Raw genomic sequence first — 17,656 nt, 5'->3', positions numbered from 1 at the left:
TAAAATATTTTGACCCATTTAATTAGGCTTTCACCGAAGGTCATATTTTGTAAGCACGAGCACATAAATGAATGGTCGAATGAATCGAAAGCTTTTTCGAAGTCTGCAAAGAAAATGAGGCCAGAATTGTTTGGTTGGTTGAAATAATGTATGCATTCTTGTATCAGCCGTACGTTTTCACCAATGTAACGCCCTTAAATGAAACAAGATTGAGGTCTTGAAATGACTGATGGTAATATTTTTTTTTAATTCTGTTTGATATACTTTTAGTTGCAATTTTATAGTCGTTGGTCAGTAAACTAATTGGGCGCCAGTTTGATAATGATTCTAAGTTTTTTCCAGGTTTTGGAATGAGTGATATTATACGTTGTTTTTGTAGCGTAGTTAAGTTTCCATTGTTAAATGAATATTTTAGTGAATTAATTAAATGTGTTTTAATATCATTCCAGATTATACTATAAAATTCGATTGTGATGCCATCAGATCCTGGACTTTTGTTATTTTGCATTTCTTTTAGTGTTAATCCACATTCATATTCATTAAGTAATCCGTCGCACATTAGTTTTTCTTCTTGATTTAAAGCATGATGTGTATTTAAAAAAAGGTGTTATTTTCAACATGTTTTCGTTTATAGAGTGTTTCGAAAAAAAAGCGTTGTTCTTCTAGTATTTGAGGTCTGTTTGTTATATCTTCGCCATTGACTACTAATTTGTGTACAGTTTTTTGTTCACTCCTACGTTTTTCCATGTTTGCGAAGTATTTTGTATTTTTTTCATTGTGATCATCATGCTGTGTGCGTGCTCTTAATATTATTCCATTGAGATGTGTGTGTTAAATGCCTTCTAATACTTGTTTGTTCGATGTTATTTCATTTTCAATGGCTTTGGTATCGTTTGTGTTTGTTGTATTTAATTGTTTTTCAACTGTTTCAATGGTTTTTATAGTTTCAGTTTCAAGTTTGTGTGTTTCTTTTTGTTTGTATGACGTGTATCTAATTGTTGCGTTACGTATATTTCCTTTCATGACCTCCCATAGGGAGTTAGGGTTCGCATCTTTATTGTTTTGAAGTGTGTTGAATATTTCTTGTTTTATTTGTGTTTGATATTGTGTATCTAAAAAGATACTGTAATTAATTTTTAAAGTATCCTGAGCCTCTTTCAGGTTGTTTATTGTGTAGTTTAAGTTCAACTAGCGAGTGGTCAGTCATAAATCCTGGTTTTATGCTACATGTTTCAATTATGTTGCAAAGTGATTCAGATATAAAAAAATAGTCTAATCAACAGAATATTGTTCGCTTCGTGTTTGAGTGCCAGGTGAATTTGCTTTCGTTTGGATATATTGTACGCCAGATGTATATCATATTGTAGTTTTTAATTATATTGTTTCTATTTTTAGGTTGTGTTAGGTTCTGTTTATCTATTAATGGGTTATAGGGGTATTCCACTACGACCAGATTCCCCATGATTTGTCCCGATTTGCTATATTTTGAGGTCGGGGACAGTCGTAGCTCATTCGGCGAACGTTAACTTACTCTTAGCTAGTCACGGGCCGGTCGTAAGTGATTCCTGCAACTCGTGAGTTCCCAAAAAATCGCGGCCAGATTTTAAACATGTTTACAATTTTATCAAGACCTCCAAGACTGAATGTAATCGCAGTTGACTCTTAACAGCGTCGTAGTGCGTTCTTGGGCGTCGTAATGGAATCGTAGGTAATTCGTGACTCAATCGGGAAACCGGTGATCACGTGATCTGTGTACGAATCAGTTATGACTTTGTCAAGACTCTCAAGAGTTCACCCCGAGTGAGTTGCGAGCCCGCTAAGATTCTCGCGATTAAGTTACGAAACAGTTACGATTTTGTAAAGAATGATTAAGACATAATATTTTTCGAGCATGTGCTGTTGTCGAATAACCCACCGTAAGGAGCATAAATGCGTAGGAAATAAATCACGAATGCGGAGCACGAGTGCTTTGATAACACGAATCTATACTTCTTACTGTGGGTTATTCGACCACAAGCCATCATAGAAAAATATTATTTCTGTTCTAACACGATTTTGATTGATTTGGTTCAAGCTTTTGGACGTGAACTAGTTTGTTCAATACTCCTCCCTCCTTAGTACAAAGTTCACTAATTCCTGACGTCATTGAATAGTACCAACATACGACGTCGTTTGCATTCATACATATTTTGCAAATTACGTCGCTTTCAGTGAGAACAACACTCATAGAAACTAAATGACGTCACGTGAATTAATTCTTCTGAAAAGCTGCAGATGACATGCTATAATTTTTTTCTTAATTACGTTTCTTAACAAACAACATTCTATGCAGGCGTGGTCATTCCACTCATCACCAAATATACAATTTTTTGTTCCATTACATTTATATGCATGCTACATTGATTACATTTTTTTAGAGTGGGATTTAGCACATGTATTTTAATGCAATATGTTCTTTATTTATTCGGAACTATTTTCGAAACATTAAGCTCCGCCCATATTTTATTGCAGAATAACCCACATTTGATTTTCTTCTTTGTCTATAGAAAACAAGTCAGTAGATATTGGCGCCATATTCATGGGTGCGTTCGGTGAGGTCCTAGCTTAGTCGTGACGGATCTGCATCGTTCGTAGTACAGTCGCAGTAGATTCTTACACATCGTAGTGAAGTCGCGACGCTATTCGCAAGATTTCAACCGAACCCCACGATTCCTCGTAACTCAATCGTAATATTGTCGTAACTGAATCGTAGACTGTCACGAGTCTTCCCGATTTAATAAATGTAATAAATCTTAGCGAATCGTGGGCTTGTTTTCGTAGTGGAATAGGGCCATTAAGGACAGTATTGAAATCACCGCCGACTATAATGTTTTATCTTGATTATTAATTATAAAGGATTGTAATGTTTCGTAAAATGTGGAATCGTCAATGTTAGGGCCATAAACATTGATTAATGTAAATTGTGTATCGTGTATTTTGATATCTATACTGGCTAGTCTGCCAATTATTATTTCGTTAAATTTATCGACTGTAATCCCTATATTTTTTTATCAGAAAGGCAATGCCTTGTTTATTAAAAGGTTGTCCACTGAGATAGATGTTTTCGCCCCATTCATCTTTTAAGGTTTGTGCTAAAGTATGTGTCAAGTGACTTTCTTGTAGTAGGCATACACTATTAATCTTAATGCTTTTGTCTTTATTGTTTAGCCCTTTTACATTCAGAGTGCATCATTTTATCATTTAAGAGGTGGAGGGTGATGTAGATAATAATTGTGTGGGTTTGTCCAGTAAGTTTCTATTTTAAAACATGTCCAGTAGGTTTCTCTTATAGGACATAAGATGTCCATACATACATACACAAATAGAAAACAAAAATTAGGGATACAACAATATGAATATCCCATAGACATGAAGAAGTGAAAAAAAATCACAAAAGTGAGGAGACAAAACAATAAAAGACTTGTCCCCGGTAGAGACATAGAAAAACAGAGAATAAAATACAACACGTGAATACACAAATACAAGCAAATGTATTAATGCAAGGTAAATTGCCCTAAATATAAGACATAAATTATCGGTATCTAATGTTCTCAAAGCGGAATTAAAAAAAAATATGGATATGAGTAATAATATGATTTAACTGGAGTATGTATTTTTTAAGTTTGAGTAATTAAGTTCTAAGTATAAGCTCTAAGTATAAAACGTTACTTTTTGGTATGTAAGATAAAAAAATAATAATAACATGTTTGAAGTTAATGTAGTATATAAATATTAAGGGTCACACTGTAATATTTATATTATATGTTTAAGCAAAAAAGCATAATCAAGGATTGAATACATAATTGTATATACGTATTTGTACTATACCCATTACGCAATATCAATGTAAATTTTGTATGAAGTGCAAATCTTGTTAACAAAATATATGTGCATTCGTTTCATTTAAAAAGTTAAAAAACATCTGATCTTTTCTGATGGTCATTTAAGCCTCTGCAATTATATGAGATAATGTTTATATTATTTATAATTGCTTATACTACACAAATAAAACCACTATTACACGACAAATATAAAAAGTAACTATGTAGCAATAAACATTTGCTAAAGTTCGTAAGACCCTCAAAAGCTTAACACACAGCATTGCGAACACACATAAATAAACAGAAAAAAATATAAACAATGGCAAAAAAGTGTAGAATATAACATATACAGTGTAGAAACAGTGGAAGATAGATTGCTCTGAATATAAGACATATATTTTTTGTATCTTCCGCTTTCAAAATTTATGTTAGAAACGTGTTTACATTCATTATACTTTTATAAACGTTTATATGTGTGTCCGTTATTTAATTTAAAGTTATATATTAGACTTAAGCAGTATTACCTAATTGTATACAATTTTTCTCCTTCTTCATAACAGAGAAATAAACAGCAAAACACATAAGTTTAAGTTATATAGTTTACTTAAGCATTATTACCTAAATTGTATATAAGATTTTACTTTACTTTCATAACAGAGAAATAAAAGCAATACAATTACATTTTATTACAAGCATTATAGCATAAAATGTGTGCTCATCTTTTGATTATTTTTATTTCAGAGAAACAACTTGCAAACTGTACATTTATGTACGTAAGCAATTTACGTTGTGTATACATCATAATTTTAAGCAATACAATAATAACGTTTACATCTTTTAATGTGTCGACCTGTGTTTGATAAGTATATATACAAAACACTATCACTGTAAACTTTAATTATATACAAAGCTGAAAAGCTTTATTACGTTTAGTGTGGTATTTAAAAGTACTTCGATAGTTTTTGCAAAGAATTAAACATAGCCGTAATGGTTTTGTTAAATATTTTTTTTACCCAACACTGGAAAACTCATTTTCTAAACCATTTAAAATGGCCTTTGTACAACAGTTTAACTTAGGTCGGTTAATTCAATGGAAACATCGTTTTCAGTTTTGTCAATACAGAAGAAGATGCAACTTTGATAGTGTATGGCTATTTCTGTTCACATACAAACACACACACACACACACACACACACACATACACGCACACCCGCACACATACACACACACACACCAACACACACGCGCGCACACACACATACATATATATACATCTAAATAAAATCCCCCTGTTATATTAAAATTATTTCAGTATTTAAAATAACGTCATTATTACAAATGTGTTATGAGTATTGAACACCTTCTCTTTAACATACAAGTCAACATCAGGAAAAACATGTCTATAAAGGATGAGTTTCCATGGTCTGCTACAACCAAATTTATAAATGGCTCCAAAATGGTCTCAACATCGACGCAAAACGAGAGCAGGTGTTTTATATGCTATTGTTTGCGTTTCAGGTCTTGGCTGTTTAAGAAGGTGCACCTCCGACATGAACGTTCATTGGCCGGGTCCGACATTCTGCACAGTATTGGAGCAGAGTCAAAGGGAGCAACAAGATTAATTCTTCTATAACGTGTTCAGTTGACTTTAGATCGGGTTATACATATTGCTTATTCAGTGGTAACACGTTTTCATAGATTTAACCCGATGATCTAGTTTTGGACGAAACCATAGTCATAGATATCGTCCAAGATAAACATTTTGACCAATTTTCATTAAGATTCACTTAAAGTGTAATTTTGAGTGGTTAAAAGGTTTGGAATATATCTTATACTATAAATATATACTATTTTTCATGGTGACTTAATACGCAAGTAAGCCATGTTCTCTTTCGGTCAAGATATTGTCTATATTAATAGCTTTATCAAGATTTAGCCATACATTGATTTTCAGTGATAAAGAAGTTGTCTTATAAATAGTGTAACACGTTTTCCAAACTTGGAACAAATCCGAACCTGTTGGGACTGTCTGACAAATGTTTTTAAAATTATTTAGCCATACATTTCGCTTGAAGGACAGTAACACTGTTTTTATTAACATAACTTGATGATCATCGTTAGTATTTTTATTAATTTAATCAGTCTCACTTCTTTTCATCAAAATTTTGTTAGAAATATTTAGACGAACGCGACCCAGATTTTGGCTCGGTCGATATATTGTTAAGAAAGTCATTTTGACAAAGTATCATTGTATGCAAAATATGGCATCTGAAAATGACACGAACTTCAATCTGACATCTTACCCAAATGGATCACGATCAGTACTTAGATATATCATATGGATTTGCATTGTTTGTCTGGACTGTTAAGGCCGAAATAGTACACGATGCTATGTTCACATACTTAAGAAAACATCGTAACGCATATGATTGTATACCCTTTTTATTTTTTTAGAAATATATTTGATTTAATTGTTCCACTTTTGTTTCAGTTTGTGTTTATACTGTTCATGAAAGAAAGAAAATAAGTACTACCATGTGCGTCAAATAAAAACGAAGTAAATACAATGGATATAGAACATTTGAAAAAATTTTCTGCAGACCTAGCTCAGGTTATGTCGAGGATTGGAGTTAATAAACAAATGATATCTTTAAGACGCCACGTTGTTGGTCTGTTGGATTTATATCGAAATATCTGTTTCGACAAAGGGGAAACTATTTATTTCACGTTTGGTAGTCAAATAGAGGGTTCCACTACCCCTGGCATGAATTCAGACTACGACACACTTAAATATTTTAAATTCCTAATCGCCGTATTACGACCCGAGGATTTTCAGAATTTAAAAGAAAATTTTTTAGTTAGAAAGTACCCTACATGTTTACCACAATGCTGCTGCTTAATGGACTTCAAGAGAGAAGAGAACAAAACATTTGTTAAATTGTATGATAAATCTATATCTAAATCTTTATCTGATCATATATTGGATGACCGCAATCGACTTTTGTTAAAATCCAAGTTTCTTGTACAAATTGTTTTAGAGGATACGAAATATCGACAGCATGGACCTGCATGCACTTACGAGAATATAGACACTGTTATTTCCATTTGTTGTATGACTTTACCGGATGAATGTAGGGTGTTGTTCACGAGACCAAGGCCGGGTCACTGGCCCACAAAAGAAACGCTTTTAAAGGCAGAACAATGTGAAATGTATTTGGTACATCCCGGAGTTCTTGGTCATACATTTGGTTATACAAGTCGATTGGGCTTCATTCAAGTAAAATACCAAAGTGAGTATGTTGATTCGCAGTTTCGAATGTCCACTAACATGACCGAGCGTTTACTGATGTTTGACCTTAACATGGTACAGATGAAGACGTACGTAGTTACTAAAATGATCCGAAAAGAATTTCTCCAACCACTGGTCGATGATCGCTTAAGTACTTTTCACATAAAAACGGCTCTTTTGTTTACGGTAGAGCGATTTCCAGAGGGCATATGGAGAGATGACAATCTCGTGCAGTGTGTACTTTACTGTCTGAACACACTCAAACGTTTTTTAAAGAAACGCTATTGCCCACATTACACCATCGACTCCGTCAATTTGTTCGCAGAAAAACTTCAGGTGAATGAAATCAATATTGTGAAAGACAAAGTTACAGAGATGATCCATTCTGGCCTAAGTTTCCTTCGAAGGTTAAAAATTGAAAATGTAGGAGAGAGATTATCAACAGGGTATGAACAATTTAAAATTAACAAAGTGCCTGTTCCAGAAATGGAGCTTGGAATAATACAAGACATGATAAAATTGTTGTATTATTTTCGCACAAACGAAGATGTCGAAGAACGCAAAACATCAGCTTTGGCTATTCAGTCAGCCGTGTTAACTGAAAATGTATATAGGGATGAGCTGACATTTATGTTGCACAGCCGGTACAGCATAATTGCATCACATGAAGCATCCGATTGTATCGGCAAAGGTACAGAAGTGACTAGAGACATTATAAACAGGTACGAAGCTTCTTTTAGTTCGCACAATCCAGTGAATCTACTAAGGTATGCATCCATGCTAGTGTGCACAAAACAGTTTGAACTTGTTATCGGAGTGCTGGACGAAATCGAAACAGCATTAACACCATTAACGCCAACCGTGGTAGAAGAATCTTATTTTCAACAAGAAGTCAAGGACACACTTGCGTCAGTTGATGATTACGACAAGTTGGAACCGTCATTTTTACTTATGACTTTTGCCGCGATAGTTTGGGCTCCTCTTTATTTTGTAACCGGAGAAATAAACTGTGTGCCAAAGCATCTTATTTACACAAAATTCAGAGCCATCACAGAAGATGAAATAAAAGGTTTAAATTCTTCAGAAGTCCATTATAATATTGAAATTGTATTTAAATCCGATCTCAAACCATTCTTTTATTATTTGCGATACCTTTCATCAAGAAATAAATCGGATAAGCAAAAAGCATTAGAAAACCTTTCGGAGTATTGCAAGCGTAAATTAAAATATAAAGTCAGTGATCACCTTGAATCAGCACTTAATATGTTGGGTCATGCCCTTGAATTAGAAAACAGAATACCAGAAGCGTGGAGAATCTACAGACAATCAGTTACAATAAAGTCAAAGTACAATGCAGCTTATTGGCACCTGTTTCGAATAATCGGACAATGTGTGTATTGTACATTCAAATAAGACATCGAAAAACAATGACAATACGTGTGGTTCGGGTTTGTGTTATATATTAACAGTTTGTGTCAATACCGATTAAAGTACAATCTCACCCATTATAAATCTAAGAATATATACGAGTGTTAGCATTAATTGTACACTCATCGTATGATACAGAAACATGCTTTTAAATTTTACATACATGTGCGCATTGTGAGATTTTTGGATCGACTTTTGTTGGTTATTCTTCGTCTGTTGTCCGTTATTAACTGTCGCCGTGTTCACATAAAAAACTGCATGTATAGTCTAATCGTTACGATACCCTATTTAAAACATTTCAACCAGATATATATTGGCTGAGTTATTTAGAGATCTCAAAATAGGCCAATAGGTCTGATTAACGAAAAAAACTTGTTTACACTTTAGACGTAACATTTATGCCTATTATTAATATATTATTTAAGAAACTTAAAGTAAATGGTATTAACATGCAGGATATACATTTCGTATTGCAAAACATTATTATGGGGAGCAACAACTTTTTTTAACTTGTATAGTGTTTGACCTTCAATCAAGAATACATGGATTGATAGCAATGAAGTCTGTTCTTGCAATGACATTTGTTAGAGGCATTCCAGCCAACTGATTAGCAATACACATTGTTGTTTTATTGTTCAGATCAGCCTTAATATTCTTCTGCACTCAATAATAAACTGCTGTAAACATTATCTATGTTTAGACAATTCTACAGATCCTAGTATTTGTAATATAACAAGGGTATCATATGAAGCCTCAGTGATTATCATCTTGAGGTTGCACCGAATTCCAGAACCAATATGGAAGAAGACTGAAAAAACTAATTTATCTTAAGATGGATTTAATTTAATTGATTGCAAGTAGTTAAAATTGATTCAGCTTATAAATATACAAGCTGCATAATAACATAACGTTTGGATATGATTAAAAAGTAGATTTGTAATATAATAATAGTGGTTATTAACTGGGTTGATTGTCCTGATCAGAGGGTCAGTATTTTCATGCAGTGTGCATGCATGTAATGGTTATGCGTTTTGGTTATTTTCGATAAACTGTTTAAGTACAATATTTATTTAAAATACTTATTTTAGAAAAAGAGTGTGTATGTATGTTTTATGCATGGTATATGTCTTGTACATGTTACGGCTTTAAGTTGTATGGTTTGGTTTTGTACACCCCATTGACAAACATTATGCCATTTTCTTTGTGTGACATATAGATTCATGGTTTGTTGACAATTATGGCTACCTGGGAGGTTCTCCTTCAGTGAAAACTTGTGAACACCCTCGCAGCCACATTGTTTGTCCGATCCTCATAAAATGTGCGTATAACTTGTTTTAGAATGATCTCTTGAATATAGTCGTCAAACATGGTTCATAAACACATATAGCCACTAGGATTGGGTCAGTTTTTCATAGCGAAAACCATGTTAACACACTACAATTAACACTTGTTTCCTAATAAGCATTCGACTTTATCGAAATAGTATTTTTGTTCTTCTAGTATCTCAACCAAATTGTTATCGTGTTCAGAAGCCATAGTGTCTTCACAAACATCACACCAGCTACTTAAAACAATTTAGCTCTGTCGGGGTTTTAAGCGAGCGATCTAGGGCCTCATATTCTATTTTCCATGTATGATTCTTACATTCGTATTTTCTTATTAGGAAATATACGGTTTTGTAAATTGTGCTCGGGTGATGCTCATTTTTAGCTATTTAGATAACATTTTATCATAATGCATCTTTCTAATGTAGATATACGTATATTGAGTAGTTAATTTGACATTAAACATTTGCATATTTGTCAGTAAATTTGTAGGTTATTATTTTAATGTCCTGATGTTTTTTAACCAGCTTTTCCGAAGGAAAAAAATGGTTATTAGATTGGCGATTGTCGGCGGGCAGGCGTGCGGGCGGTCGGGCTTGCGGGCGGGCGGAACAAGCTTTTTTGGGCCATAACTTTGTCGTTCATTATGAGATTTTAAAATCATTTGGCACATTTGTTCACCATCACAAGACGGTGTGTCGCGCAAAAGAATAACGTCGATTTATCCAAGTTCAAGGTTACAATTTGAGTTTGAAGGTCAAAAACTTGACCCCATTGGAAATAAGCTTTCGAGCTTTCATGGGCAATCCTCGGTTTTTACACTATATTATCCAAGTTATTTCTTTTTACATACTAAGTTTTCGCTAAAGTTGTGAATTTGTTTCTATAATATATCAATTTACTAGTCTGTGCTGAAAATCTGTGATAACAAATATATGTGACATGTTTAACTGAGATAATCAAGCAATAAATTATATTATATTATAGTCACATTAAATCATATTTTAAGTGTGAGGCTGTTGCTGATCTGTTCCCTTCAAATCTAATTTGAGGTGATACGCTTCCTTAAGACAATTTTATATTGTTTCACTTTTGTGTTCATTGTTCTTGTCATATCATGTTTTATATTATTTTATGGCAGTTTTTATACCATAGGTTTTGATCAGCAGAAATCTCACAGATGCCTTTAGTTAAAATTGTTATGTAATTTTGAAAGATGACTTGTATATTATGTGTTTTAAAACCTGAATAAAAATCAATCAATCAATCAATCAAAATGGACATAAATGAGCTTGTCCGGGCCCTTACTATGTCATTTATTGTGAGAGTTTAACATCATTTGGCACATTTGTTCACCATCTTTAGATGGTGTGTTGCTCGAAACAAATACGTCCACATCTCCGAGGTCAAGGTCACAATTTGAGTTTGAAGGATAAAATAGCCATAAATGAGCTTGTCCGTGCCATTACTTTGTCATTCAGTGCGAGATTTTAAAATCATTTGGCACATTTGCTCACAATGATTGTACGGTGTGTCGCGTGAAAGAAATACGTCAAAATCGCCAAGGTCGAGGTCGCCACAAATAAAAATAGATTGATTTTGAAACAACTATGTAGCTATGAACAATCAGTAACTATGCACATTTTGATGTTGAGTTGTCTCTCTTTATCGGACTTTTTTTCAAATTGAAATCAAGGTTTCCACGAGTTAAATAGATTGAATTTTACACAAGGGGGGTAACACTGCACATTTTGAATATTCTCCCATTATCGGACTTTTTTTCAACTGAAAACCTGGTCATGTGACAATGTTGTCTCTTGTTTATTTTGAAATTGAATCTGCCTTTTTTGCACTTGAAATTGACAGCGTTTTAGGTTACAACTTTGGCACCTGTGCTGTCAAAGCTCTTGTTTACCTTGATGACTTTATTTTCATACTGCGAAAGTCGCCAGCAAATTGATACTTGAAGAATAATGTCGCTTTAATGGAATTACAGTTTTTATTCATTTGCTTCTTAATATTAAATCATCTAAACTTGTTTTATTAGTAGCACAGCCCCATTAATATTTTTATTTAGTACTGCCCCTGGAATTTGTTCACGTCATTATGTCATAATGGATTTTGGTGACGTCATACGACCGACTTTCCCAGTTGTAATCTACATGCATAGGTCATTGGGTTTATAACGTTCCATTTTATTTATTTTTTCTCTCTGATAGGCGTTTCTTGTTTGATTTAATTATTTTTATTTTTTTTTAGTAGTCACATAAACAACCAAGCTATGTAATATGGACTTTTTACACCCATTATTGCTGCTTCTTCCTGTATTTGCGCGATGATTATCTGAGATATTAACTCCATGACGCTATATTCTCAAATCTTTTTCTATAAAGAAGGAATGTAGTTGACAATTGTTAATAGTTTTATTTGATCGTTCGTCAAAAAGTTGTAACTTTGTTACTCTTGTATCTTCAATGCAATTGAGTAATTAAATAGTAATTAAATTGAATGCGTATTAATTCCCTTTTGTTATTGTTTAATTTGAGTTACAATGCTATGGCGTTAAAATTTATTTACACTTAAATGTATTATGAATATTGCTGGGCCAAGTGTGAGGTTGAGCGCTCTATAACCAGGTTGAAACCCCAAATGCTTTGTATTGACCGTTCCAAGGCGGTGACCCCAGCTTTATTCATATTTTGTGTTTATGTTGGTTTGTATTGTGCTGTATTGTGCTGTTTTGTACTGTTTGGGCAATCGGTCACTTGCCTTAAATAAAGGACCAACTAATTGTTTTAATGAAAATTCAATACTGCTCCAGCAGCTGGAGTTTCACTTCTTTATATTGAAGAAGATATAATTTGGTTCTGAAATTTTTATCCTAAGCCATCTGATCTTCATCCATTGAACTTTTTTGCATATTCGAATCTACCGCATTTGCAGATAATAGAGAGTTAGCCAGCGGTTTCAAATTAAAAAAGTCAAAGTACTTCAACTACAGTGTATGGGCGCTTTTTTCTAGCCAATCTTATGACAGTGTTCCACTGACTTTGAACAAAAAGTTATGTGAGTTTTTTTGCAGTTTATATCGCAGCATGGATAGAATCACTCTCCATCTGTCCTTTGGATGTTTGGTGTCACGGCATGCAGTGCGATTGCCACAAATCTATTTCTATTTATTACCCATGCAGCAGTCGTAATAAAACGTCACTTGGTCAATGCTAATAGGCAATGACTTAAAGGAGAACAGACAAGTTCAGACTTAAACAGCACATCTTATAAATGAATATAATATGATATCATTAAAATAAAAACACCAAAATAAAAAAGATATAGTGCTAAAATCCGATTATCTTGATGATTGGTAATTTTCGTTACGCGTTCGGCACTTTCCTCCACCATTTTTCCTGATGACGTAGTCGTAAGCCAACTGCGCATGACCCAGAACGACCTCCATTGTTATTTACGCACTGAATTTCGCAATTTTCCCGCAAAATGTCAGAGTATAAGGAACTGTGTTCGTCAATCACTAGGATAAAAACAATTTTCAATCTAAACTGTGTTGATTTCCATTTCATTTGTAACGTGACATTTACAATTGTAAAAAAACTCATTTGGAATGACGTCGCTTAACTTGCGCCTAATTTTGTTAAGACTGTCTTACTTTTTCTGTGATTTTACTTTTCAGCTTATTTATGTAATATAAAAATCCAAAGACTGGCAAAGGAATGAATTCTATATCAAACAAATAGTTTATTTTGACCTTTTAATTTCAATGAGCCGACTTGTTACTCCCCTTTAAACGAATTCGGCCATGGCTAGTATATCGACTCAAAAAAGACTTAAGCACATGTTGTTGCCGGTTATAGCGAGATGCTATTAATATTTGTTATGCTCCCCGAATTTGTTTTCGGTGGAGCATATATTTGCCAGTTTGTAGTTCCGTTTTTCCTTACTTCCTTCCTTCCTTCCTTCCGTCACACCTTTTCTACCGTTCTCATAGCGCCTTCAATACTTTACCAATCGCTTTCATATTTGGCATGTAGGTACCATGCATAGACCTCTATCTTTTTATGAGGTTTGAGGTCACTGGGGTCAAGGTCAAGGTCAGCGAGGCTAAAAATACACTTCCATCTGTCACACTTTTGCTACTGTTTTTCATAGCGCCTTCAATACTTTACCAATCGCTTTCATATTTGGCATGTAGGTACCTTGCATTGCCCTCTACCTTTTGATGAGGTTTGATGTCATTGGGGCCAAGGTCAAGGTCACCGAGTCTAATATAACACTTCCTTCCGTCACACTCTAACTACCGTTTCTCATAGCGCCTTCAATAATTTCCCAATCGGTTTCATATTTGGCATGTAGGTACCTTGCATGAAACTCTACCTTTTGATGAGGTTTGGGGTCACTGGAGTCAAGGTCAAGGTCACCGAGGCTAGTAATAAACTTCCTTCTGTCACACTTTTGCTACTGTTTCTCATAGCGCCTTCAATTCATTACCAATCGCTTTCATATTTGGCATGAAGGTACCTTGCATGGACCTCTACCTTTTGATGAGGTTTGAGGTCACTGGGGTCAAGGTCGAGGTCACCGAGGCTAGTAATACACTTCCTTCCGTCACACTTTTGCTACCGTTTCTCATAGCGCCTTCAATACTTTCACAATCGCTTTCATATTTGGCATGTAGGACCTCTACCTTTTGATGAGGTTTGAGGTCACTGGAGTCAATGTCGAGGTCACCGAGGCTAATAATAGGCTTCCTTCCGTCACACTTTTTCTACCGTTTCTCATAGCGTCTTCACTATTTTACCGATCTATTACATATTTGGCATGTACGTACCTTGCATAAACCTCTACCTTTTGATGAGGTTTGAGGTCACTGGAGTCAAGGTCAAGGTCACCGAGGCTGATAATAATTTTTTTAGGTGGTTATTAACCTATAGATTGACAAAGCGCATCATCAGGGAGCATCCATCAGTTTCAATGATACTCTTGTTTGGATGTAACTTGTCTGTGAGCGAGGTAAGTGTTATTCGTTAAATCAACATTACTTTTTATGGTTAAACATACAAAATAATTACCAGCCCCCCCCCCCAACGAAAGTTGTAAAATTGACTACCATGACCTTTCGAAGTTCCTGTGATATTTTGTGCACAGTACAATTTAACAAATAAGTTCGTCAATGTTGTGTAATGGTAGAATGATAAATTGAAACTGGTATTAAAGCATATTTTTAGAAAGATTCCCCTACAATCAATTCATTGTCTGTCGCTGCATGTGATATTTTATGTTGCCAATATACAAAGGATAATTTAATTTGCTTAACTTCATGGCTATTGACTACATCTTTTTTTGTTTCAGCACAAAATAACATCAGACAAGTCAGCTTGAAGATTAAAAGTCAGAACAAGTCTATGTGCAGAAGATCATGGAGATGTCAAGGGACACATGACCATATTGAGAAGTTATTAATACCACACCACCAGCAAAAAACTAAGCATCTCTACTCAATGCCTGTGTTATATTAAAACGATGAACTGGACCACTGCGCAAAAGCAAATTTGAATCGAATTAAACTAATGGGCATGAATTGATCTTTTTCTACGGATCAATACACAATGATTTGGTGGTAAGATTAAACTATGAGTTGTTAATAATACTGTATCCGTCTGACCAAAGTGTTTTTATTGACCCATTTTAAACTTAAAGGCTTAAATAATTAAAATTCATACATGATTGACAAATATTTGAGAAATTGGAATTAGAAATAAATTTGATTCAGCTATGGTCAGGCTTTTGACTTTTCTGCATTGGTTGCGGAAAGTCTTACAACCAAAAATATCTTCTATGTTTATGGTAAAATTGACATGCTAGTTGAATAATAAACACTGTCAGTGGCAGTTCGATATCTTGAACATAAAAAGTGTGATGGACTTTGTAAGTCCATAATGCACTGGCATAAGTTGTGAAAACAATTTTGAGTTATATCATGTTACATAAAAAAGTTGACTTAATTTGTGATTTAAAGTAATTTGTTCGAATGAGTACGGAAAACATGCAGATACGAAGAAAGGCGAAAAGTACCATGGCATAGAGGTGACATTCACTTCTCTTTTTTTAAATTGCTCTCCTCTTTTTTTCTATCTCGTGGCCATGAGTTAGCTTTGTCGTCGCCACGAGATAGCAAAAAGAGGAGTGCAAAACTTAAAAAAGCGGAGTGCAATTAAACAAAGAGGGGTGCAGTAAATAAAGGCAGATGGCATTAAACAAAAGAGGAGATAATTTTTGCTATCTCGAGATCCCGAGTTATTCAGCCAATCAAATTTTGAGTAACATTGGCCTGTGTGCTGTTTACTTGTTTGTTGTTGTTGTTTGTTTTGTTAGCATTTCTCTTAAGACATTTTACATCATTATTTTTTGTATCGTGTTGTTCATATACAATATGATTGCAGATATATGTATTATGTCTAGATACCTATCTTTTGGTCTTTGCTTCTTTTGCAATATTGTTGTAACCTTTGTAACTCGAATGTATGTTGGATGCTGTTCAATCACCGTTTAGACTGAAGATCATTAACTTTATATTTTTGCCTTTGTTTACAAACGGTACTAACAGCCAACTGGACTGGCGCACAAAACATTACCATTTACTTAACTATCATTTGGTATGAGTATTAAAATATGTACTCTAAATGTAAAAGAGCTAAATAGCATACACAAACGCACTAAAAATTTTAAATGGTTAGACAAAAAAAATATATATGTCTTTTACAGGAATGTCATTTAACACCTACCTTAGCACAAACCTTGAAAAATGAATGGGACGGAGATATTTATCTAAGTGGACAACATACAAATAAACGAGGCATCGCTTTTCTGATAAAAAGTAATACAGGAATAATAGTGGATAACGTCAATGAAATAATAATTGGCAGACAAGCAAGTATAGATATAAAAATACACGAAACACAATTAACATTAATAAACGTTTACGGCCCTAGCATAGATGAATCCAAAGTTTACGAGACATTGCAATCCTATATAATAAGTAACCAAGATAAAAACATTATAGTCGGAGGTGATTTCAATATTGTTCTAAACCCATTATTAGATAAAAGAAATAGACACCTATATTCTCACTCAAAAAATAGACCAATTTTGAATAACATAATTGACAACTACAATTTAATCGATTTCTGGCGTACAGTTAATCCGAATGAGAGAAAATTCACTTGGCATTCAAACACAAAACCAACAATATTTTGCAGATTGGACTATTTCTTAATATTTAAGTCACTCTGCAATATTATTAATACATGCAACATAAAACCAGGATTTATGACCGACCATTCTCTAGTTGAACTTAAACTGCACAATATACAACCTGAAAGAGGCCCAGGATACTTTAAAATTAATAACAGCATCTTATTAGATACACAACACCAAACGCAAATAAAACAGGAAATAACCAATACAGCTCAAAATAACAAAGATGCTAACTCCAACACATTATGGAAACTAATTAAAGGTAATATACGTAACACAACAATAAGATACACATCATTTAAACAAAAAGAAACAAAAAAACTTGAAACTGAAACCATGGACATAATTGAAACACTTAAAAAACAATTGCATGAAACAATTACAAATGATACCAAAGCCATTGAAGATGAAATAACATCAAACAGACAAGTATTAGAAGGAATCTATCATACACAACTCAATGGAATATTACTACGAGCGCGTG

The 17,656-nt window shown here is 33.9% G+C and overlaps 1 protein-coding gene across 9 annotated transcripts in view; it reads left to right on the top strand.

Moving 5' to 3' along the window:
* The window catches only part of LOC127835388 (uncharacterized), a 34,071-nt gene extending 23,683 nt beyond the window's left edge, over positions 1 to 10,388 (top strand). For 4 of the 9 annotated variants that reach the window (XM_052361788.1, XM_052361790.1, XM_052361793.1 and 1 more), the window contains 2 exons: positions 4,602 to 4,629; positions 5,380 to 10,388. In XM_052361788.1, the coding sequence (XP_052217748.1) occupies positions 6,428 to 8,563 (2,136 nt within the window). In that variant the 5' untranslated portion in view covers positions 4,602 to 4,629; positions 5,380 to 6,427 and the 3' untranslated portion in view covers positions 8,564 to 10,388. The remainder of the gene's footprint in view (positions 1 to 4,601; positions 4,630 to 5,379) is intronic. The other 5 variants (XM_052361791.1, XM_052361785.1, XM_052361789.1 and 2 more) reach the window with 2 other exon arrangements.
* The last annotated feature ends 7,268 nt before the right edge of the window (positions 10,389 to 17,656 follow it).

This window comes from Dreissena polymorpha, chromosome 6, assembly GCF_020536995.1.
Source record: "Dreissena polymorpha isolate Duluth1 chromosome 6, UMN_Dpol_1.0, whole genome shotgun sequence".
NCBI classification, from domain to species: Eukaryota; Metazoa; Mollusca; class Bivalvia; order Myida; family Dreissenidae; genus Dreissena; species Dreissena polymorpha.
Note: the sequence above shows the minus strand (reverse complement) of the source record. Positions and strands in the feature narration are given on the sequence as shown.